Consider the following 24,339-nt stretch of genomic DNA (forward strand, 5'->3'; position numbering starts at 1 on the left):
GACATCAAAGAGCCATTCCACCTACAGTAAGTGGAAATGAGTGAATACTGGGCTCTGCCCTTTAATGCATTCTTGGATTTGCACACATAGTAACTGATGGAAGTTGTATATAAAAAAAGCAAACGGGGATCTTGAGAGAAGTACTGAACTCCTGCATATTTTCCTCACTTCTGTACAGCAGGGCGATTGCTCTGTGAAGCTTGTGCACTTGTTCAGTTTTTGCTTTTGGAAAGTCACAAATATTATCATCACTTTGGCTGGTGCATCCTCACCCCTTAAGCTGCCACCACTGTGACCAAGACCGGAGTAAGTGCCAGAAAGTAATTGGAAGGATGGATGTCTTCAAATACTCTCTCCAAACAAGCGCCCTTCAACTAATACACCTCACTTTCCTTTCCACAGTACCTCAGATCTTATTTCACAGCAGAAGAGGCTTTTATTTAAATTCTAAGGACAGTCAAATTTTTGGATTTCACACTGTGTTTATTTGGAGCAAAGTGTTCCCAAAAAACCCTGGGAATAAAATTGTTTGTGTTTCCTCTCTGTCCCATGCTTTGCGAGAGTCTTAAAGGTGACAAGGCTTGTCGGCGCCGGAGCTTTCATATGCTCCAGTTGTCGGCCTGTATCTGACATCTCCGTGTCACCTCAGTGAAAGCGGGGAAGGAAATGACAAGCAGACCAAGCCGCTGCAGTCTCTCTCTCTGCCTCTCTCCCAGCAGCCCTGATATTTAAGCGGGGGACGTGAACGCTGCAAGTTTTTGTGGTACGCTGAGATAGCGAGTGCCACCTCAGCGGAAGCTCATCTGTCAACTGGATTTGAGGAATCAGGCTGTGACAATGAGGTGATAAAAAGGTGACAGTGAGGAATCCCTGCCAACGGCAAACACCATCCCGGGGCTGGCCATCTGCTGAGGCCAATTTTTTTTTTTTCTTTTTTGTCTTAATAGTGAGGCTGATCTTTAAAGGGTCAGGGCAGCTTTGTGTACTGTGAATGATGTAGGTGGCTTTACTGTCGCTTCGTATTGAGTGCAGGCTGCAGCAGCAGCGGCAGGAAAGAGGAGATGTGGAAGTCTTTGAGAAACTTTTTTTGTTCAGAGGTGGCAAAAGTACAGGGATGTTTTTCTTAAGTAGAAGCACAGATACTGGTGTTAAAAATACTGTGGTAAAAGTACTGATTCAACTTCTTTACTCAAGTAAAAGTGAAAAAGCACAACAGTAAAAGTAGATCTCTGGAGGACTGAACCTCGTGCTATTGTTGTGATCTCGGCTGATGAAAAAACATACCTCCGCATCATATACAGAGCCAATATTTGATTTAAAAATGAGGAAATTACATTCAAGCTTTAAATTTCCAGTTAATCAGACGCCACTGAGCAGTGCTTACCTTTATATATAACCTCTCTTCTTCCTCTCCTTTTTTTCTTTCTTTAAACCTGTCCCGTCAGAATTGATGTGAAAACACTGCTGTGACAAACACGTTTGCGTTTCCAAGATGAGCGCTATAAATTCTGTGAAGGCTGCTCTTATTAGTGTTTTTCTTTTTTACTTTTATTTATTCATTTCTGTTATTGTTCACATAAGTGTGTGTGTGTGTGTGTTCTGGCACTGCCAGAACAGACTGTCCTGTTTTTCTCACATCTTTCTCCATCTCTGAGCGAAGTTTTCTCTCACCTGTACCTGTACCCAGCAGACACACTGTGACAAACTGCACATAAAATCTAAAGTAGTGATTCTGTTTTGAAAATCTTGTGTTAAAATGTTGGGAGTGAAAGTAAAAAGTCAGAAAAATAAATATTTAAGTAAAGTACAGATTATTGAAAACTCAACTTAAGTGCAGTAACAAAGTATTTGTACTTTGTTACTTCCCACCTCTGGTGTTGTTTCTGTGTTCTATAAATCCTTGTGTGCTTTTCCACCCATTATTTATCTGATCACATGAATGTCGAGGGTGGTTCATCAATTAATCTGTGTGTTGTTTAAGGGGAAGCGAAAAAGCCAGCAGTACTGCACATGGGTTTTTCCTTCTGTGGCAGAGCCTCCAGTCTGTGGATAAGATTGAATGATTTGGGCTCTGCAGCAAACCCCTTTTTATCTCTTATGGAGGAGCAGGAAATTGCACCTGAATAGGGGCAATCAAAATGCCCCCCCCCCCATCCCAGTGTTCACAGCCAAGCCTTAAGATACAGAGGAAACCTGCAAGCTATAAAAAGAAATGATATCACCACAGCATCAGAACTTTAATGCGAAAGTAAAGAATTGGCTCAGCAGCAACCACATTAAGCCAAGTTGGATTGAAGGAATCACCACGGATTGGTGTGTTTTCCCTCCCCTGTTGCAGATTGATTTTTTGGGGGGGGGGGGGGGGCTTTTATTTTTCTCAGATGAGAAATTAGATTCTGTTGTACAAAAACAATTTGTTCACCAGTAGGGCTTAATGTTTTGGAGCTGAATTTGTGGAGTGGAGTGTTACAAATCCCCACCTGGATCACTTAGAGGCTGTGCTTTAATTTGATGTGCATGACTGGTAATCCTGATTGACAAAAGTGTGTAGCAGACCAGGAGCATTCTTCGATTAAGTCACATCAGGCAATGATAAGTTATTGTCAAGCTTTGATCTGACAGTGATTTCTTCTCTCTTTGCATTCTGTTGAACATCTGGCATGGATATTATTTTATTGCTGTGAAGCGTTCATTTGCCATATTTGTGTATGTTAAGGGCATGTTTTGCTTCTGCACAGATATGTCCACCAACCCCCCTGTGCTTCTCATCAACATGCATGCGTGTGTCTGATAATATTTGCGCATGTAATGCACTCTGTGTCCTGCATGGGAGAGCATACCAAATGTGTTTGCAGTCTGTGTGCTCAGTCTTTGCTTTTGTTTGTGCAGCATGTGTTTTTCACACTGGGCTGTGACTGAGCACCGTCTCGTCCCACTGCACTCAGGTACTCGTTCCAGGACGAGGAGGATATGTTCATGGTTGTGGACCTCCTGCTGGGAGGAGACCTCCGCTACCACCTGCAGCAGAACGTCCAGTTCAGCGAGGACGCTGTCAGACTCTACCTCTGTGAGATGACACTGGCGCTGGACTACCTGCAGAGCCAGCACATCATCCATAGGTATGAATGCACCTCTTTCTTCTTTATCTTTTCATTTCAGTTCAAGGCCTCCAGCAGCTTTCAAGTTTTTGAAAACTCCATTGCTGTAAACAGGGCACGTGAAGCGTTCTTTTATATGTAAAACTCTTTTGTAAGTTTACCCTTCAAACCCGTAGGAGCCAGTTACTGAAGGTCATTTCACAGAGCAAAGAAAAGTTAAAGCAGCACCCTTTCTTTTTTAAAATTACACAGTCAACAACGACTTATTATCATTACATAAAGAAGAATAATGAGGCCACAAAAGCAAAACAGTGAGCTGAAAGACCTGCACTGAATTAAAGTGGAGTGCCACATGTTGGAGGTAGAAATGAGCATAACAAACATGCATATATACATATAAACATGCATATGTGACCTAAATGTGTACAGTTAGGGCTATAAATATTTGGAAAATTACAGGTCTTTTCTAATTTGGCCTCTGTACACGACCACAGCAGATTTTAAATCAAAAAGTCGAGATCTGGTCTAAGATCAACTGTTTAGGAATTACAGCCATTTTTTATTCAGTCCCCCATTTTCAGAGACTCAGTAGTTGGAAAGTTGACTGACAAACAGCTTCATGGACAGCTGAGGTCTGCTCCTTCATTATTCCATGAGGATAAATCGTTAATTAAGCAGATAAAAGATCTTGATTTGACTAACTTGCATTTGATAGCTGCTCAGTGAACTCTCAATATGAGGTCCAAAGAGATGCTGATACAAGTGAAAGGCTGAAAACTTATCAGAGAGGTAGCGAAAACTTTAGGAGTGGTCAAATCAACAATCTTTCTTAAAAAAAAAAAGAGAAAGCACTGGCCAGCTCAGGAACACCAAAAGGCCTGAAAGACCACAGGAGACAATGAAAGTGGATGATCACAGTCAACTCTCTCCATGGTTAAGAAAAACAACTTCAGTCAAGAACACTATCCAAGATTAACTTAACTGATGGGAAGAGAAAAATATGGAGGTGGAAAATAAGAGCTCGTGATCCGAATCATACCACATTATCTATGAACCATGGTGGAGGTAATGTTATAGCATGGGCATGTATGACTGCCAGTGGGACCGGCGCACTGGTGTTTATTGACTGCTGATAGAAGCAGGATGGACGGACGGTGCTTCACAGTTCAAATGAATAATGACCCAAAGCGTACCACAACAGCACTGCAGGAGTTCCTCAGTGGCCAAGTCAGTCACCTGATCTCGACCACTTAGAGCATGTTTTTCAGCTACTGAAGGCAGAGACAGCCACAAACAAACAGCAGCCTGTGTGTAAAAGTGGCTGCAACTCCTAAACAATGAATTCAGTACTTTTGATAAAGCCCTTGAGTCAAAGCAGAAAGTCTGCACTTCAGTCACATCTTGATTGTTTAATTTAAAATCCAGTGTGGTGGTATACAAAAATGATGTCATTGTAATAAAAAATGTCACTAATCTGAAAGAAGAAGAACACAGAGCAGTGCACCAAACACCCACTTTGTTTTGTCGCCTGTAGAGCCGCACCTTAAAGAAAATAAAAGCATTTAATTTCCAGTGTGACCTCAGAGGTAAAGCTTTCAGGGCTTTGATTCACATTGTGTTTATCTGAGAGTAACAGACACATTAAACTCCCAAATACACCTATACACATCCATAAAACATATTTATACTGCACTAATACTGTACAAATACACGAAATGCAGCAGCCCACGCAAACATTTTTTTCAGCTGGATGCACTGAATGAAAATTTGTCCTGTGCGATAAAAACACTGAAGATCAGCTCAAGGTTGTGTCTGTAACTCAGTATTCACGAGGTTTGTTTCATTGTGTTCTGCTTCTGTAACTGTATTAGCAGTTATTTATGAATGTCAGGATTCAGTCCTCGGGTTAGAACTTAAACACCAGAGTCTGAGTGTTGTTTTCTGCTCCAAAAGGGAAGACAGCAAGCATAAGGCAAACATTAAGTGTGTGTAAACACACACAGTTCCTTTCTTTGCATATGTAGATCTATGCCTTCTTTTACATTTTGGCCTACTGCAGCTTTAGCTTTATAAGATGTCTTTAAATTAAAATGTGATAACATATAACACAGTGATGAAGTTGTTGCCCGTTTACAGTTGGTGCAAAAAGCTGAAAGGTTCCTGAAAAATGTTTCCCCATGTGTTTAAGAAATGTAAGATTTCATTGATTTGTTTAATGATTGTATTACTCCACTTTGTATCCCAGCACTCTGAAACCCTTATTCTGCACACACGTCAGAGAATCAGTAACTGTTAAGTGTCCAGGCTTAAAACAAAGGGGAAGGCATATGCTTATATACTCACTTTTAGTTTTGAAGCTGTGCACCACCGTGTGCACTGCTTTTACTATTACAGCTATTCAGTGAGTCTCTCAGTTTGAAAAGCTTTTAAAAGTCCAGTTCTGTGGTCAGTTGAAATTTGATGACTAGCTTCAAATTTTATTTAATTTTTATTTTTTAAGCTATGGTCCGCATCAGTGTCCCTATTGTGAGTGTGCAGTAACGTCTCATTTTCACAGTGAGATCCACTCTGCGATTGTCATGTCTGGTCTCAAAAAACAGATAAAGAAATAGATGGCTGGTATCACGGTGCCTAAGTCCAGTTTTCATATGTAGTCTTTTCTGACAGTTTAAAGTTTCCGTTTTCTGATATTTTTGTGAAACACCCGTTTGCAATCTATACGACAAGCGTAATGAGCTTTATACAAGCAGATTCCTGTTATTTTCTTATATTCAGTTTCTCATGAGTCTTGATGTTTAACGCAGGCTGTAACCGGATGTAGAGATGTTAACATTGCTGATTTTACTGTATTTGCTTTGCATATCTAAAAATGGGTCATATGTGTTTCTCTGTAATTGTCCCAGTCCTTCACCCATGGTGGACTCACTATGCACAGCTCTTTGTCCAGATATGCTGAGCGCAGCTGTAAGTATGTGTGGAGTCCAGTTAGTGAAAGAGCTGCATCCCTGCAGGCTGCAGATTTAGTGCCACAGATGGCTGAAAAACTGTTTGAACCTTGTTCAAAACCTTATGTGGGCTACACGCCTTCTTCCAACAACTGTGTGTGTGTGTGTCTGTGTGTGTGTGTGTGTTATTGATGTTGTGCAGACATAAATCTGTTTATACAGTCACGTTGTGGGGACCCACCTCCCTTTTGGGGATAAAAAGCAATTCCCTGAATCATAAATAATGAAAATTTTAGGGCTTGGTTTAAAGTTAAGGTAATGTGTTAATGTGAGGCTTCTGAAGTGGTGAAATGGACTGTGATACATGGAAACAAACATCTGAATTAACCAGTTTGCTTATATATTTGGCATAGTAATACAAAAATATCATAAAGCACCTTTAACGAGTGGAACAAACAATTTGGATCAAACCTCTTATTTACTTTTTTGCTAATAGTTAAAGATGATTATCACCTTCATCTCTGCGCAGTAAATCCAAAGCTGGAGCCTGAGCTTAAAACTCCACCTGCTAGTTTGATTATGATGCACACAATACTAGTGGATCCAATTTTCAAACTGACAAGTTGAATTTGATGTTTAGTGGTAGGTAACTCTGGTCCAGCAGTAAACATCACAGATTACAGGAATGACTGTAGCTTAATTGATTCCAGCCTAAAGCCCTGTTTATGATTTGCTCCACACCCACTGCTTTGTAGCTGACATTTACTTACTAGTGGATTTTTCATGCTCTGGTTGACCAGGTAAACCCTCTAAATTTTTCTCACCCCATCATTTGTCAGTCAGCATTATCCTCTGCTCACATTTTTCAGCCCTCTGAATATTCGCAAACCTGATTCCTGGCAGGTAACTGCTGTTTACAGCCTACATTTACACCTGTCAGAAACTGTCTAGTGTCTTTGATAGACCTAAAGCGAAGCAAGACATGTGCCCCTCTTCTGATATGTATCTGTGGCTCTCTTTAGGTTCTCAGACTTGAATGTCTGCAGTAGCTATGCACCATTACACTTCTGTTGGCAACCTCACAAAAATAAGAGTTTTTTTCCTCCTAGTGTAGGTGTCAAAAGATGTCCAATATACATTTTAAACTGCTTTAAATAGAAGATGATAAATGCTTCAGTGTTAGCTTCACGTTTTCTGCCAGAGTCGCAAGTGTGTGGTCTCTATGAGCCGTAATCCAATCCCTGGGTATCAATGCCCTCCCCCAGCACAGCAGTTTTGTTCTACCCTGTAAGTTTTTGACAGGAGAATACTATACAATTATTTTGTTGCACCAACTGAAGGAAAAAAAGGGTCTCTGGTCTCCTAGCAACAGTCAGCTGCCACCATGCCCAAGGAGGTAAAATTAGTCCTGTGAGAAGAAGGGAAGTAGAATTGGAGAATCCCTTTTCTCTTCATTCCTTTTCATCCACTCTGCAAGTCACCTCACCCCGGATCGGTTTGTTCCTGTGCAAAATAAGAAATCACTTGACATGCAGTTTCATGTTAGACTGATGTCTCTGTGCAAATGACGTGAATTCTGTACTTCAAACAGCATGGCACGGAGCTGTAGCTGGCACTCGTGCAGGGATTCCTCCTGTGAACACGCATGCATTTCCCTCCAGCTTTGTACTGCTGGATCACTCTGCACCACCACCACCTCCACTCCCCTCCAAGAGTTTTAGCAGCTATTAGCATCAGTTGCGTAGTCACAGTGAACACACGTGTCCTGTGGGGACACTATGTAGATGCTCTCTGTAGACTGCATGTATTCTCCACACCAGCATGATGTACAGCATAATTAAATAAGCTGTATGCGCTCTGTTAATTGCCCGTGGAGTGTTTGAAGGGCTGGAAAATGTCGATCTGTGTGTGTGTGTGTGTGTGTGCGCTCCTGGATCCGTCTGGTGTAATAAACATGTGCAGACAAACCTGTTAGTCCCTCTGGGACAAACCTGCGAGAGCCTCCCGGGGTTGTGGTTGTGCTCTCATGTGCTCTGAAATGCAGGGAATTAAAGAATTTTCTCCTTGTTGACACAGATGTATAAATCATGTTGTTCCAACATGTAATTCACACATGCATCAGCCTACAAAACACCTCCCACAGACTTTAGCATCTACACATACTGTACACGTCTAATCCTGGTCTTTCCCACTTGACTACAAACTATGATGAAGGAACAGCATCTTATAGGAGCAGATTAGACATTTAGCAAATGTTTAAAGTCACAAACACTAGTGCTAATAGTAGCAAAGCATAAAATGCATTTTAACAACTCTTTCATGAAAACTGTATTTGATTTTTTGATGAAGCCAGGGTAGGTACAATGTCTGTGGCCTTATTGGGGGAAACAACATTACCTTGCAGCATATAATAATTGAAATGGTCTGAAGTGGAACTGGACCTACTGTCTATGCTCTCAGTTTTGCTTCCAGACTTTAGAAAATATAGCACATATCAGGAGCTGGTCCAATTACAGGTCTTTTCAGACTAGAATAGCCACTAACGGTGGCACAGTGGAATAAACAGAAAACTTTTTTCTAGGAGAGGTGCATGAGTGAGACTAAGCTGTACTCTACACATTTTACAGGCTTACATTGAGCTTATGCTATGGGATTTTGAGCTGATTTAGACCCAATTCATTCCCAATTCATCCTTTTTTTTATAGGAAGAAATCTGGTCCTCCGTGATCTTGGTGGGTACCAATATTCAGCCAAGATTATTTGGGAATATGAGGGGGGGTTTAAAAATGTCCTGAACTGGTCCCAGAATCATGGGGGCCATCTAGATAGCTTCCCATCGCCAGTGGTTCCTTGTGGTTTTGACAGAAATGCAGATGGATCTCAATATGGAAATGAATTTTTTATCACTTAAAATTGTAATTTTATTTATATTTATCATTGCTGTAATTGTAAAAATGCCAGGCATTCACACCGATTTTAAAAAAATGTTTTAATATGTGCATCGTATCCTACATCTATCACCTGGTGACTTATCGCCTTAATTTTGCTGAGCCTCAGTGGTGCTGGATGGTCCTGAGTCCCCCTGGGTATAAGTTTCAAATCCAAAAAGATCAAAGTTGTGGATTAAAACAGAGAAAATAAGGGTGTGTGGACAGATTTACTTCCACACTTTCACCATAAGCTGCTTAATATTTTTATTATCAAAGTAGGCTGCTTTTAATTTGATTCATTTGCACAAACACAGGTAGGTTTCATAAACATGCAAACAGTTTATTTTACTTCTGTAATTTAATAAAAGCAACAATAACGTGGATGAAAAATGCAAAGGTAAAGTACCAAATAATCATAAATAGCCGACTGCAGAGGAGTCACAAGTGGTAAAGATTTTGAATTATTTACAACCTACTATTAATGTTGATGGGCTAATATATACTTAATGGACTGTGTCACCTTCATGATAAGGCTCAAATATCTTTTATGGCTCCATGCAGAGTTTTGGACAGAAATTGTCAAAAATAAATCTTTCAGTAGGAAAGATTACTGAAAAGCTTTTTGATGTTTGAAGTCCACATGTCCACATGTATGTTATTCATTTTTTAGAAGGCTGTATATGACAGTGTAGCAACATACTCCTTAAACATTGTAGCCTAAGGCTAACGTTAACTTAGCGGTATAGGAACATTTTTAGGACTCTGTTAATGGAGAAGCTTAATGGCAGCTCCGAGTGATGTCATTCACCTACAGAAGGCTGTAGGTCAGGTTAGTCATGCACGGCAGTAAGTGAGCGATAGTGGATGAAAGGATGTACGTGCTATTACGATGCAAATAATGATTATTATAATGGCTTTTACTGATTTATGTGCAAACATGTTTTTAATGTGTGTGTATTCATTGTCTTCTTTAGAGATGTCAAGCCAGACAACATCCTGTTGGATGAACAAGGTAAGGGTGTGAGCAGTTTGCTTTGTGAATGAGAGCCAGCATGTTTGGGCTTACATGGACAGGGTGTGAAACTGGATTTTTAGGCCTTTAATGAGACCACAGACCTGTCTGAAAGGAATATTATGTTATACATTATTATTTAGTTTATTTTTTTTCACCCAAACAATATTAGTACTACGTAGCAGACCTGTTACATTTTATCACATAGCTCTTACTGAGTTTTATTTTGAAAATTCATATGTACTCCTCCTATTCAAACCCATTCCACCAATTAAAACAATTTCCTCTCTTTCATTTCCATGTCATTTTAGTTTATAAATATCCTCCCAAAGCTGCCTCGGTATATAACACCTCCCCACAGTGCACTGTGTTGTATCAGTGGAGTGAATTCAGCTGCTTTAAAGCTTAAATGTCTTATCACATTGCATGACTTTAAACTGTATTTCATCATTTTTTTTTTTGCAATGCATGTGATTCTAATGCTTGTCTGCACCTCTCTTCGTGTGTCTATGATGCATTTGTGTTTTTCAATATCCTTCTATCAGCTTAAGCTGACAGAGGGATTCTGAAAAGTGCCTGATCATCAGGGGAAAATAGAAATTGTACAATAAATAAACCTTATCGCAACAAGTACGATACCCAGAAATGACCGTAAGAAGGTCAGAGAAGTCAGGGACGTCAGACTGACACACAAAATAATGAGGACACTTTGTCCTTGTGTGTCACATTCCAGCCTACTCAAAGGGGACATTGTGTCCTCATTTATTTCCTTCTCTTTTTACATGTGAAAATGTTTCCTTTTGATGTGAGCGCAGACAGTTATTTAAACATTTCTGATGGATTTTTGTGTTTTCTCAGGTCACGCTCACCTGACGGACTTCAACATAGCAACAATAATAAAAGATGGAGAGAGAGCCACGGCCTTAGCTGGAACCAAACCCTACATGGGTAACTAAACATTTATACTGTGCATGGGGGTATAAATAAGAAAAGAGGTTTTTTATTCTGGGCCTCATAGAATTGAGTAAGTTACTGTTTGCTTTGTAACTTTTAAAGCTCAGTTGTACAAACTGTCTCGCCAAGTTAAAGCTTCAAAACTAATTGCTAGAACGTGCCAGATGCCGTTCCTTCAATTTCTGAATAAATTTTTTACGCTCCCATCATCGCTAAACAGACATGTGTGCATGACATGAAAGAAATTAACCATCCTGTTGATTTGTGAAAATCTGAGGCAAATGTTCCATTATGTTTTGTGATCGCTGAGGAAAAATGAGCAGTTTTTTTATGACATCTTGCAAAGGAGCACTCCACGCACAGGCTGTCATTAGATGAGCTTTTTCTTCAGAGTGTCTGTCTGCTGTGCTTTCAGCCCCAGAGATCTTCCAGTCTTTTGTGAGTGGAGGGACGGGCTACGCCTTTGAAGTAGATTGGTGGTCACTAGGGGTGACAATTTTTGAAGTGCTGCGCGGATGGGTAAGGCATGGTGGAAATAGTTTTTATATTATCGGGCTGCAAGAATGAACTCACCTCCATTCATTCGCTCATCTTTCTCTTCCTCAACTTGCTACTTTCTTCTTTTTGTCACCCTGTCTCTATGCCAGAGGCCGTATGACATCCATGCTAGTAACTCGGTGGAATCACTAATTCAGCTCTTCAGCACCGTCAGTGTCCAGTACAGCCCGGCCTGGCCCAAGGATCTGGTTTCACTTTTGAGGAAGGTGAGATGGGGACAATCGGACATTATTAACTTCCATTTTTTTTCCTCTTAAACAGTTGAGTTTAACACCCTCAGCCTAAGGATGACCACTTTCAACTGGAAGGTGGTTGTGCAGGTCGTCTGGTGGGATGCAGCCTATGTCCAATCAGTGGCGGTCCAACTTGACTGCAATCCCTCTCAGACAGTTTGGCAAAGGTTTGCAAATAATTGCAGCTTCATTTATAAATGTAGACAGATTCCCGTCACGTCGCAATGTCTTCTCTGTGACATGTTTCATTGCAATGGGAGACTCGACTCAGCTGGTTGCCGGCTGATTGTATTCCAAAGGAAGGTTGCTGAGCGTCAGTCATTTTAAATCGCTGTCCTGCAGCAACTATGTCAACTATATGTGGAGGAATTTCTGGATTTCTTTTTCAAATCTGTGAGGTTCTGGCTGGACTCTGAATCTGAGTAGTTAATATGAATTTTCTGTTTAATGTGGAGTTTCTGTGTATGTAGACAGTAACAGCCCATTAAATCGCACACTGATTCTGGTTTTTTGCTGTTTTGACAAAAACAAAGTCGCCTTGTAGATGGCAGCTGACTGCGAGTTGCCGCATACTCGCCTTTAAAGCAAACATCGCAAAAGCAGCGACATTGCACGTTCATTGCACACGGTGACGGTAACTGTTGTCGTACCGCAAACTCCGACTGCTGTATGTTACAGTCTGATTGTAGCAGCACCCTGCTGTGCAGCAAGTACAAAGAAATCTGAAAAAGATGTAACAAAAACAACTGTTCATCTGTGGTGTTCATATAATTTCCTTCACAGAAGCAGCAAAAGGTCTTTGACTTTTTTCTCTCGCTCTGTGCATCGCTGCGCCGTCACTCTCTGAACCCTCGCTGCTCACCCACCCGACGGTGGGGTTCCCGTGCCTGGAGAGCAAGACATCCAAGGACTCTTTCTATAGATGTTCTTTTTTTTTTTTTGCCTTTTTTGTTAAAGAAAAAAAAAAAGATTAATGAAAGTAGCTAAATTTAGCAACAAAGTTGCCAAGTTTGCAGCCAGTGAGGTGAACTGAAGCAGGACAATGCTGCGAGTGAGATCTATCCTTTCTGCAATATTTATTTACAATAAAAAAAATGTCAGATTCCTAAAACTGAAAGACAGATACCGTCCAGTGAACAACTGAAATTGTCAAATATTTGGGTACAGCCTTCGTGATGAGCTCTGTTCTGACACAGATTCAATAATCACTCTCTGCAAGGAATCCATTATCTCTCCTTATTAGCAAAGAGCAGTGTTTTTAGCTGGCTCAGCCCTTCGCCTTCACTGGCAAAAACCTGTAATCATAATTTTATGGCTTGTCTTTTGTCAGGTTTGTGTCTTTTTTACCAGCTGGCGTTTGTGCCAAAACCTCTTTCAGTATGTCAGTAACAGATTTATGAACAATTAGGTAAATCCATCAGGTTCATTCAAGCATCAGGAAAGAAGCCAGAAACACTTGGTCTGGACATTTTAATAAAATGTATATGAGATAAGTGATTAATGAAAAGGTTAGGAATGTGAATGCCAAAAAAAAAAAAAAAATTAAAGCTACAATTTTTAATGAAGTGAAACCAGATTAACTCTGAACCATGTTGCCTGGGTGCAGATGGTCTTCCCTAAAAAAGAGTAGCAAGATGGCAGGGATGTAGAGGTAAAAAGGTCAATAGATCCAGAGGAACTGAAAGTGCAGGTACTGCATGGGGAGGAATGGAGCTGGAGGGGAAGAGGATGAGCTGAGACCCTGAGGGCAAAGAAGGGAAGGGGGGATCAAAATGACAGATGGGAATCTGAGGGATGAAAGCACAGAAACGGAGCATGTGGCTGAGAGACGAGACAGTCTATGTGTATCTGTGTGTGCTAATATTCATCAGAACAAGTGATTTAGCCTAATATTGAGGCTGAAAATGTTTTTCTTAAAAGTGAAAGTGTGCCAGTTGGATGAGATAATTCCCTTTGGATCAAATGTTAATAAATCAGCTCCAAACTTTTCTTGAATCAGACCAGTTTCTCGGCAATGATAACCTACTTTATTCTGCCTTGCATCGACGTGTTCTCATCTAAGCAAGCAAAACTGTTCTGGAAACAAATCCTCTCCTCCCCTCTGGTGATGTTTCTGTAGTTATTTGAAGACAAGATTTTTGAGTGGGGAAGGAAAGCTGAGGCTTGTTCAGGAGGACACTCTTTGGCAGAGTGCAAGCGAAGAGCATGAGTGCGTGCATGTGCTGTGCGTCTGAATGACTGAGTGTTCTGGACGGAGCGATGGTCCCTTCCGCTCTGCTGCTGATCAATTACCGCGTCTGGACTCCACCGAGACCGAGCTAACCGGCCCTGCAGGAGAAAACTGAATCAGCCTGTGACCAAAAGGAAGGAAATAAAGCACAGGAAGGGAACTAACATGACAACAAAAGCCACGTCCCATTGTCATCTCCAGCGTTTACCCCGAGGTGGAAAATGAAACAGATGGTATTCCATTTAAAAACACAACTGTACCAGCACCAGTTCTTATTTTTCTCCCAGGAATATGTGACTGCATTCATGTGTGGTGTTCATCTGTCCTTATCAGTGCAGCAGTTTTGATTCAACATGATTGTAGGCTGATTTCATTAGCGGTGCCTCCTGTTGGTTGATATATTAGTAAGGCCTTCCTCCTCCTTCTGTTCGAGTTTAGAAACAACATAATTATTAGTTTTCTTATACGGAGCCCGAACGTTGTCATAGTTAAATAAATATATGTGAAGGAGATGATCATAAGAATAGTCTTTTTTGACAACTGAAAGCCTAAACAGTTTTTGTGATGAAACTGAAAACCAAATATTAGTACTTGTTAGTTCACTCAATATCTGTATGTCATAAAGTCACCTTTTGTGACAGTTGCCACCTTTTAGGTTAGCTAAGCACCTGCTGTTTGCTAGATTAACAGTGTAGAAGTTGCAGACACTGAAGAATAAATCAGGCTGGCACACTGTCATGGTTTATTGGGCTGCTTGATGGAAATGAGCCTTCATTAACAAAATTAGTTTCAACTTTGCTGCTGCTAACCAAACACAGTTACTAGCCTCTGGCTTTATTTAGCTTAACATGCTACTTATCTCTGTGGGGTGTGTGAGCTCGTATTATTATTACTCAGTGATAAAGCAGAGGGAGTATTGTGCTGGGAGACCTTTGATCGAAGGCTGTTCCTGATAGAGAGACAAATGTTACAGTTTAGCATACGAGCTAGGTCTGTCTGGCTGTTTGCATACGTGTGTGTGTGTGTGTGTGTGTGTGTGTGTGTGTGTGTGTGTGTGTGTGTGTGTGTGTGTGTGTGTGTGTGTGTGTGTTCTAAAAATGGACTGCTACAAGTGCATCTTAGATACATTTCCCATTCCTGTTGTGTTGTTTCTTGTGGGCTTTGGAAATGTGCACAGCCCTGTGAATAATATTGTTTCATATTATCAAAGTCGGCATTGGAGAGAAAAAAATGAAATTAGGCCTCCGATGCTAAGTGAAATGAACTGCTTGTCAGATTGAGAATAGTTGCTCAAGCTCACCCTCATATCTGCTCCTATTTTCTCTTCCCTTTGAAGAGATGATCCAGTTTAACTCTTGCCTTTATTAATGCAAGGCTTCCAGCATCTAGGGTTTGATCATTTTTAATATAGCTAATAATCTTTATCTATAGAGTCTTTTTTTTTAAACTCATGTCTTCACACAAGGCAGCAACAAACAGATTCTTCCAAAGCAGTGTAGCGCTCATAGTCCTCCTGTGGGTTTAACATATCATTGAAAGTTCAAAACATATAAGCATATTAGCAAGTTTTGGCAAGTGGCAGAAGGAAAGGAAAAAAACCTAAAACTCATGTAGAGTTTTATTTCACCTCCCAGTGAGAGGAGCCTGGCTGTGAGCAAGGAGAGAAGTTGTGAAGGTGAAGTTGCTACTCAGTGATGTTAATGGTGTGCGTGCGTGCGTGCACGTGTCTTTTCCTTCTAGCTGCTGACAGTGAACCCAGAGCATCGCTTCTCCAGCCTGTCTGACATGCAGACCGCTCCCTACCTCGCTGACGTCAACTGGGACGCTGTGTATGAGAAGAAAATGGAGGCTGGATTTGTTCCCAATGTTAGTGTAAAGCCAACACACACACACACATTCACTCACGCTGAGGCACTCCTTCACGCTTGCTGATCATAATGAGCATATTTGGCAAATAAATAATGCAAACTGCATGCAGTTTCTTTATGGTGCCTAACCAACGTGCATGTGCACATGCACTTACCTTACATTCCTGCTTGCTTGTTAGTGTATTCATGCGTGCCATGCCCTATATGGTGCTCAGCATACGAACACTCTTTGGTCGATTTATGATGCCGTTCGTGTGCTTATTTCCAATTATCTCACGTGCGTGTCCCTCACACAGAAAGGTCGTCTCCACTGCGACCCCACCTTTGAGCTGGAGGAGATGATCCTGGAGTCACGTCCTCTTCACAAGAAGAAAAAGAGGCTGGCGAAGAACCGATCACGAGACAACAGCAAGGATTCGCAGTCTGTAAGTGACACGGTCCTCTGCACAGGATGGTTAGTCATCCACAGAGCTGCTACGTCCATTCTTTTGTCTCATAAAGCAGTACTTTTGATATAAACTTAGTGTAATACCTCTGATATCAACAGCTTTGAGTTTTATACATAAAATGCATAAATTAAACCGGTAGTGTCCACTGACTGGAATAGGGTGCCCAATTTAGACCACATGATTTTCTTCCCACAGAAATTTAAAAAGCAATAAGTGGCTAACTGTAATCTCTAGTTATCTTAACCTTGCCCATATTAACATAAAGAAAATAATTTTATGTCTGATCTAAAGAATGCTGGAATACTGGATAACACTGCTATCAAAAAAGAGGCTCCCATTCCTCAGAAAGGCAAAGTCATCTCCATCTTCTTTCATTTTTAGGTACAAGGGATGAAGTACTCTTAGTAGTTATATAACCTCAGCATTAAAAGCACTATTAAGGAGGAGGATTTTAGAGCCATGAGTATGAAGGTGGAATTCAAGATGCCATTGCATCTGTTAAAAGGCCTGTATTCCCTTTGATGATAGAAAGGGATCATTTTAGTTTTTTCATCTTTTAAAGAGTTATTTTCTATTAGGCGCTGTTATGATTTGCTGTATACTGGCTACCTTTGTAGCCTTACTTCTAGCAGATTAGTGCGATTTTCACTGTGTACAGTTAGATCCATAAGGTTTGGACAGTAACACATTTTTGTATTGTTGCCTCTGCACACCACCGCAGTGGATTTTAAAGCAAACAGTTATCATGTGATTGGAGTGTGGATTTTCAGCTTTAATTCAAGGGGTTTAACAAGTGTTGCATTAATTGTTTAGGAATTACAGCCACTTTTATAAATTCTCCCCATATTCAGAGGTTCAAAAGTTATTGGACAAACTAAGACGATTTGAAATTCTAGGATTGTTTTTAGAACTTGGATGAAAACCTTTTGTAGTCAGTGACTGCTGAAGTATAAAACCCATGAGCATTACCAAATGCTAAATTTCCTCCCTTCAGATGCTCTGCCCGGCCGTCACCGCAGCCGCCTTGAGATGCTGCTGGTTTGTGAGACTCTCTGCTTTCAGTTTCATCTTCAGTAACTGAAAAGCTGATCTGTTGGGTTGAGGTCAGGCCACTCTCAGCCATTGAAGAATATCCATTTTATTTGCCTTGCGAGACTCTTGGGTTGCTTTTGCAGTATGCTTTGGGTCATTATCCATTTGTACTGTGAAGCGCTCTCTGATCAGTTTTACAGAATCTGAGAGGACAGCCCTGTACACTAAAGAATTCATCCTGCTGCTTCTATCAGCAGCCACATCATCAGTAAACACCAGTAAGCCGGTTCCACTGGCACCCTCATATGCCCATACTATAACACCATCTCCACTATGTTTGATAATGTGCTATGCTTCGGATCACGAGCTGGTTCTCTTCCTTCTCCACGTTTCCTGTTCTCGAGTGTAACAGGTGGTTTACACCTTGTTGTAAACCCTCTGTTTTTCCATTCATGAAGGCGTCACTTGATTGTAGACTTTGACAGTGACATGCTTACCTCCTTGAGAAAATGAACTTTTATTATCCAAGGAAACACTTGTGTATTTGGTCACTGCTAAAGTTTTTGCTCTCTCTGTCTGATAGTCTGATGGGCTCCTTCATTTGCATCAACATCTCTGTGGACCTCATACTGAGAGGTCCAGTGAGCTGCTACCAAATACACGTTCAACACTTGGAATCAACTCTTTAATTTTGAAATCAGCCGTACAGAAGCAAAATTATGAAACGTGTGTCGTTGTCCAGATGATTATGAAGGGAACACCAGCAGACACATGCAAATTATTTTTACCTGCTGCATTACTCAATGATGCAGTTTACATGAAGAGCCCAGGCCACTCTGGGATAACAATGCAGCTCAGGCTTACCTTTGTCTCCGCTCTGTCACATCCTGTCAAAACTGTATATTTTTAGAATGGCAGTGAGCCAAAACCCAGCATCTTTTTTTTTTTTTTTTTTTTACATCTTTTTTCCTCGGCTGTTGTGAATTACCTGTGCTCTCAGCTCTGTGATACAGTGGAAGGATAAAGTGAGACATACTATACACGCATGCTAGTTGGAGGCATTCTGCAAATACCCGTCTGACTTGCAATGTTTTATGACTGCGTGTGATCACAGGCAATAATCTCTTCTTTACTGTCGTACTGTACAGTACACGTATCGTTTCATCTAACAGTCAGCAAGAAAGTGTATTTTCATGACTGCCAACACAAAAACTTTGCTGGATTAACTTCTGAAGTGTGAATGTTTGCCATTTTCTCGTGGGATGTTTTGGAGTTTGGAAGTCTTAATAGGCTGTTTCATTCCCCCCAAAAAATCAGAAGATTGAACATTAATGACAAGGGTTTGCACTGGTACCAGTTACTCCAGTTAGATTTACTGGTCATTATCTTCTTTATACTTCAATTTCAGTTCAACAACTACACCAAAACCAAAGGATTTTTATGATACCAGATGATATAAATATCCTCTTCTGTTTGTTTTAATACATGATAAGGTCTGGGTGTGTGACGCGTGCGTGCCGAGAGCAGGATCTGACTGTATCTGCAGCAGTCTCTTTGTCTCTTTGCCTTGGTGTTATGTTTGATTGAGACATTATTTACCGCAGACGGGAGATGTCCTCTCTGTGTTTATGAGAAGCAGCCTGCAGCCATCAGACACTCATCATGACATCAGCGTGTGTCACGTGTTATCAGGGCTGACGAGCATGTGCAAAGAGTGTGCACCTCTAACAGCAGGGTTATGAGGCTCTGTGTTTGGAGCGCATACATGCGTGTGTGCCCGCTTGCGTGTACTCATACTGCGTTATTACTGAGATTATTAAATTATGAAGCCTTCGGTGCTGTTGTCATGGCCCCAAGTGCTTTCGGAAATATGAGCTTCTATTTCTGTCTTGGGCCAAACATCCAATTTGAGGAGGGCTCACAAACAATTCATGACTTGTTTAAAAGAGCAACGGGGGGAAGGATGAGTTTTCCCTGGGAGGTCACGCACTTGACAGATTGAAGTTGACGTCAAGTTTCTTTTTTTCTGTGGTTCTCGATGATGATAATGAGGTCAATGTATAAGATGATGAGTGTGTTTTGTCTGTTTTCTGCCTGCAGGAGAACGACTACCTACAGGAGTGCCTTGAAGTGGTGCAGCAAGAGTTCATGATCTTCAACCGAGAGAAGTAAGAGAAGAGCAGCAGACCGTCTATAACATGGGCTAAAAGCAGAGGTTTCAGTTTTTCATTCAACACAGGCAGAATTAAATTAGCTACCATTAGTGTCGTCCTTTTAGAACAAATGCAGAGGACAGAAATATTCCTACGATTTGCCTTATTTATCCTTAAATCAGAATGATAGCCTCAGCTGTAGCTAAATTTAATCTGCTTTTATCTTTCTTTTCTTAGATTGTGAGGCAGCATAGGCAAAGGCAACCCACAAACACATGACTTTTTCAAATTTTGCCATCTGTGGAGTCTGGGATATATTTTTATTACTTTTGATTTTACCTGATTTTACCTTTTATATTTCACCTTAAAAACCGTTTGGTATCATTTTTTTCAGCGCGATCTCACATGTGTGACTGAAAAGTTATTTTTTCATTTTGGCACTCTGCATTAGCACATTGGACCTAAAATCACACAAAAAACATAAAATCCGAGTAGAAAAAGTTAGATTATATTTTTACTATGAAAACTACAAACATGTTTACTAAGCATCTAACTTGTCCATAACTACGCAACACACTAAGCACACTACACTACACACTAACTATACACTCCAGAAGATCTCTCAAATCTCAAATCAAATCTTTCACCCCATCACTCGCACAACTTTCAGTTGTTGTCAGCAACCAAATGCCACACGTTGCCATACAATTTTTTGCTTGGTTGATATGGTGCGTTTTTCACCAATAGGGAAGGGGATATCAGCATGGCGTAAATTATTGACAATAACTATGGTTTTATTTGGTCTGTCAAAAACTGGTACATAGTTTGAAGTCCACACTTAGAACACAAGTTGAAACGATTGGACGTTGAACAAAGGTCTGCAGCATTCACTCCTTGGAAGACACCACAACCATCCCAGCAAATTCACCGGCAGCACAGTTCACAAAAGAATCAACAGGTATGGCTTGTTTGAAAGGGTTGCCAGGAAGAAGCTTCTTCTCTCTGACAAGAGCATGGCAACATGGCTTAACCAAACCAAACCCAACTGTAATCATGGCGGTGGAGGGGTGATGATTTGGGCTCGTTTTGCAGCCACAGGACCTGAACACCTTGCAGTCATTGAGTCAACCATGAACTCCTCTGTATACCAAAGTGAGCCCATCAGTGTCAGCTAAAGCTTGGCTATAAAATGAATCATGCAACAGGACAATGGTGCTAAGTGCATTAGCAAATTTACAACAGAATGACTGAAAAAGAAAAGAATCAAGGTGTTACACTGGCCTAATCCAAGCCCGACCTCAAACCGACTGAAGTGCTGTGGTGGGAGCCGTGTATAAACAAAGAACATTTTGTTAAGGAAAAAATGTGGTTATATTTAATGGCTAACCTCTGAGGATACTTTTGTTTGGCCAGTGGAAAAAAAGAAGCAAAACTAACTCTTCATAATAAATTAAATAAGGTGTCACTCAATTCCAGTAAGATTAGCTAGCCATTAAAACCTGTAAAAATCTGCAAAATATATTTGATATGTAGAAAAAACATCAATCAGAAATTAACACGAGGCTCTATATAGTAGGTCATTTGAGGTCAGTTGGTAAATGAACTTCGTAGTATAAATATGTATCCACATGTATTCCAGAACAACTGCAGAACCGCTGAAGAGAAAGGAACCCCTCAAATTTAGTTTTAAGTAGTGAAACATGGATCAGGTTAATATCATGTACAACCCCAATTCCAATGAAGTTGGGACATTGTGTAAAACATAAATAAAAACAGAATATGATGATTTGGAAAACCTTTTCAACCTAAATACAATTGAACACACTACAAAGACAAGGTATTTAATGTTCAAACGGATAAACTTTATTGTTTTTTTTGCAAATATTCACTCATTTTGAATTTAAGGCCTGCAACACGTTCCAAAAGAGTTGGGACAGGGGCATGTTTACCACTGTGTTACATCACCTTTCCTTTTAACAACACTCAATAAGCCTTTGGGAACTGAGGGCACTAATTTTTGAGGCTTTGTAGGTGGAATTCTTTCCCATTCTTGCTTGATGTACACCTTCAGTTGCTCAACAGTCCGGGGTCTGCATTGTCGTATTTTGCGCTTCATAATGCGTCACACATTTTCAATGGGAGACTGGTCTGGACTGCGTGCAGGCCAGTCTAGTACCCGCACTCTTTTACTACGAAGCCACGCTGTTGTAACACGTGCAGAGTGTGGCTTCACATTGTCTTGCTGAAATAAGCAGGGACGTCCCTTTAAAAAGCTGTTGCTTAGATGGCACAGATGTTGCTCCAAAACCTGTATGTACCTTTCAGCGTAAATGGTGCCTTCGCAGATGTGCAAGTTACCATGCCATGGGCACTAACACACCCCCATACCATCAGATATGCTGGCTTTTGAACTTTGCGCTGATAACAGTCCGGACAGTCTTTTTCCTCTTTGGCCCGGAGGACATGACATCCATGATTTCCAAAAACAATCTGAAATGTGGACTCGTCAGACTGCAGGACACTTTTCCTCTTTGCCTCAGGCCATCTCAGATGAGCTCAGGCTCAGAGAAGCCGGCGGCGTTTCTGGGTGTCGGTGATACATGACTTTCGCTTTGCATGGTAGAGTTTTAACTTGCACTTGTAGATGGAGCGACAAACTGTGTTCACTGACAATGGTTTTCTGAAGTGTTCCTGAGCCCATGTGATAATAGCCGTTACAGAATGATGTCGATTTTTAATGCAGTGCCGCCTGAGGGATCGAAGGTCACGGGCATTCAGTGTTGGTTTTCGGCCTCGTCGCTTACTTGCAGAGATTTCTCCAGATTCTCTGAATCTTTTGATGATATTGTGGACTGTAGATGATGAAATCCCTAAATTCCTTGCAACTATACATTGAGAAAAAACTGTTGGACGATCTGCTGACGCAGTTGTTCACAAAGTGGGGAACCTCGCCCCATCCTTGCTTGTGAACAACTGAGCCCTTCAGGGATGCTCCCTTTATACCCAGTCACGACACTCATCTGTCTCCAATTAACCTGTTCACCTGTGGAATGTTCCAAACAGGTGTTTTTTGAGCATTCCTCAACTGTCCCAGTCTTTTGTTGCCCCTGTCCCAACTCTTTTGGAACGTGTTGCAGGCTGTAACATTTGGGTTGTGTTCGGTGGTGAAGAGGAGGCGACAAACGTACTTCAAAAACGCACAACCACACTGGTACTGGGAATTCCACAGTGTTGTCCTTTAATAAACATATTCTTCACCAACCTTATGAAGCCTGGTTGAATGGCTGCTGCATTATCATACATGAACTAAGTAGAGTTCATACAACCCGTAACATTACAAAGAGTTGGGGAGATAGAAAAATAGAGGTCCGCCTCGATCCATGTGTCCGTCTGCCAAAACGTTTCTCCCACGCTCTGTACAGAGGAGCGGTGGCGCACACTGGTGACATCACTAACAAAAGCTTAGACTGTCGTAAAGAGACACCACACAATTACGACTGTTACAAGGCCTCAAATTCAAAATGAGTGAATATTTGCAAAAAACAATACAGTTTATCATTTGAGCATTAAATATCTTTGTAGTGTATTCAGTTGAATATAGGTTGAAAAGGATTTGCAAATCATCGTATTCTGTTTTATTTTTGTTTTACACAACGTCCCAACTTCATTGGAATTGGGGTTGTATGACAAAAATGACAAGGATGCCAGTTTCATAACATAGTATAAGGAATGTATATTGTATGAGACGTAATACATATAAGTGCTAAATATAAGTTTTTTTTTCTTTTCCACACGGGTAATTTCTTGTTTCCATCTTCCCCCCTCCCTTTTGTTCATTACGTTGCAGATACTGCACACAAACATTTCTGACTGTGCTTACTGATTGTTTGACTAATCTGAGGGTTTGTTTAGAACCTGTCTGATTATTTTTGACTGCTCCAGTTTCTCATGCTGTCAGACTTTGCTGCAGCGATATCACTGTATTTTTTCCCCCTACGTGTCCAAACACCTTTCAAAAGTAAAACGTCATGATAACTATTCATAATGACGGTCGGGTCTGCAAAAATAAATCTGCACTTCAAAGGATCGCAGTCGTAATGATGAGCTTGTGTCACCTGCACTAACGCCATGACTGCTTGGGTGAATGTGGGGCAGACGGTGGAAATGCCCGTAAGATTGCAGTGGGAGCACTGTGCAAAGCAAAGTTAAGAACTGATATGTGAACAGATATGCTAATTTATACCCCCTGTGATTAAAAAAAGCAAACAAGGCACATGTACTGTAGAGTTACTGATATAGGAAGGCGAGTGCATTGCATATTACTCCAGACCTGTATGACAGCCAAGCTTCTGTAATGAAATGACTTGGTTATGTAAATCAGAGATGACAGGAGGCTTTTTAAGAGTCTGCCGCAGTGTAGCTAAATATAATGCATCTAATGTTTTCTTTACGTCTGCAGAATACACACTACACATCATAAATATCCACTGTGCAGTCCATTTATCATAGAATGTGCCTCTTTCACAATGTAAAGTGAGCAATATTGGTTCAGTGCTGCTCTAAATTATTGCCTCATTTATTATTGACCAGGTCCTGCCGCTGCAATGCTACTGCAGTCATCCTCTATGGCAAATGTCTTATTATATCCTATTGCACCAATTAATGGCATTCTGCTTCTATTTAAACTGTAAAATTATGCACAGCAGTGATGAGCATTATATAGTAAAGTCAAGGCCTCTTGACTATTTTTCTGAGAACTATTATACTTCATAAGGATGGAAAATAATGTATAATGAAATTATACATGCCATCACCTATGTGTACTGTATGGTAATTCATTTTTAGTTATATAGCACCAATTCACGATAAATTATCTC

The 24,339-nt window shown here is 40.8% G+C and overlaps 1 protein-coding gene across 1 annotated transcript in view; it reads left to right on the top strand.

Moving 5' to 3' along the window:
* Nucleotides 1-24,339, top strand: part of stk32c (serine/threonine kinase 32C) — an 89,549-nt gene that overhangs the window by 61,172 nt on the left and 4,038 nt on the right. The window contains exons 4-11 of the mRNA XM_030748094.1: nt 2,946-3,119; nt 9,948-9,985; nt 10,844-10,933; nt 11,355-11,458; nt 11,587-11,703; nt 15,701-15,826; nt 16,125-16,253; nt 19,410-19,477. Of these exons, the coding sequence (XP_030603954.1) occupies nt 2,946-3,119; nt 9,948-9,985; nt 10,844-10,933; nt 11,355-11,458; nt 11,587-11,703; nt 15,701-15,826; nt 16,125-16,253; nt 19,410-19,477 (846 nt within the window). The remainder of the gene's footprint in view (nt 1-2,945; nt 3,120-9,947; nt 9,986-10,843; nt 10,934-11,354; nt 11,459-11,586; nt 11,704-15,700; nt 15,827-16,124; nt 16,254-19,409; nt 19,478-24,339) is intronic.

The sequence above is a fragment of the Archocentrus centrarchus genome, chromosome 15, assembly GCF_007364275.1.
Source record: "Archocentrus centrarchus isolate MPI-CPG fArcCen1 chromosome 15, fArcCen1, whole genome shotgun sequence".
Taxonomy (NCBI): domain Eukaryota; kingdom Metazoa; phylum Chordata; class Actinopteri; order Cichliformes; family Cichlidae; genus Archocentrus; species Archocentrus centrarchus.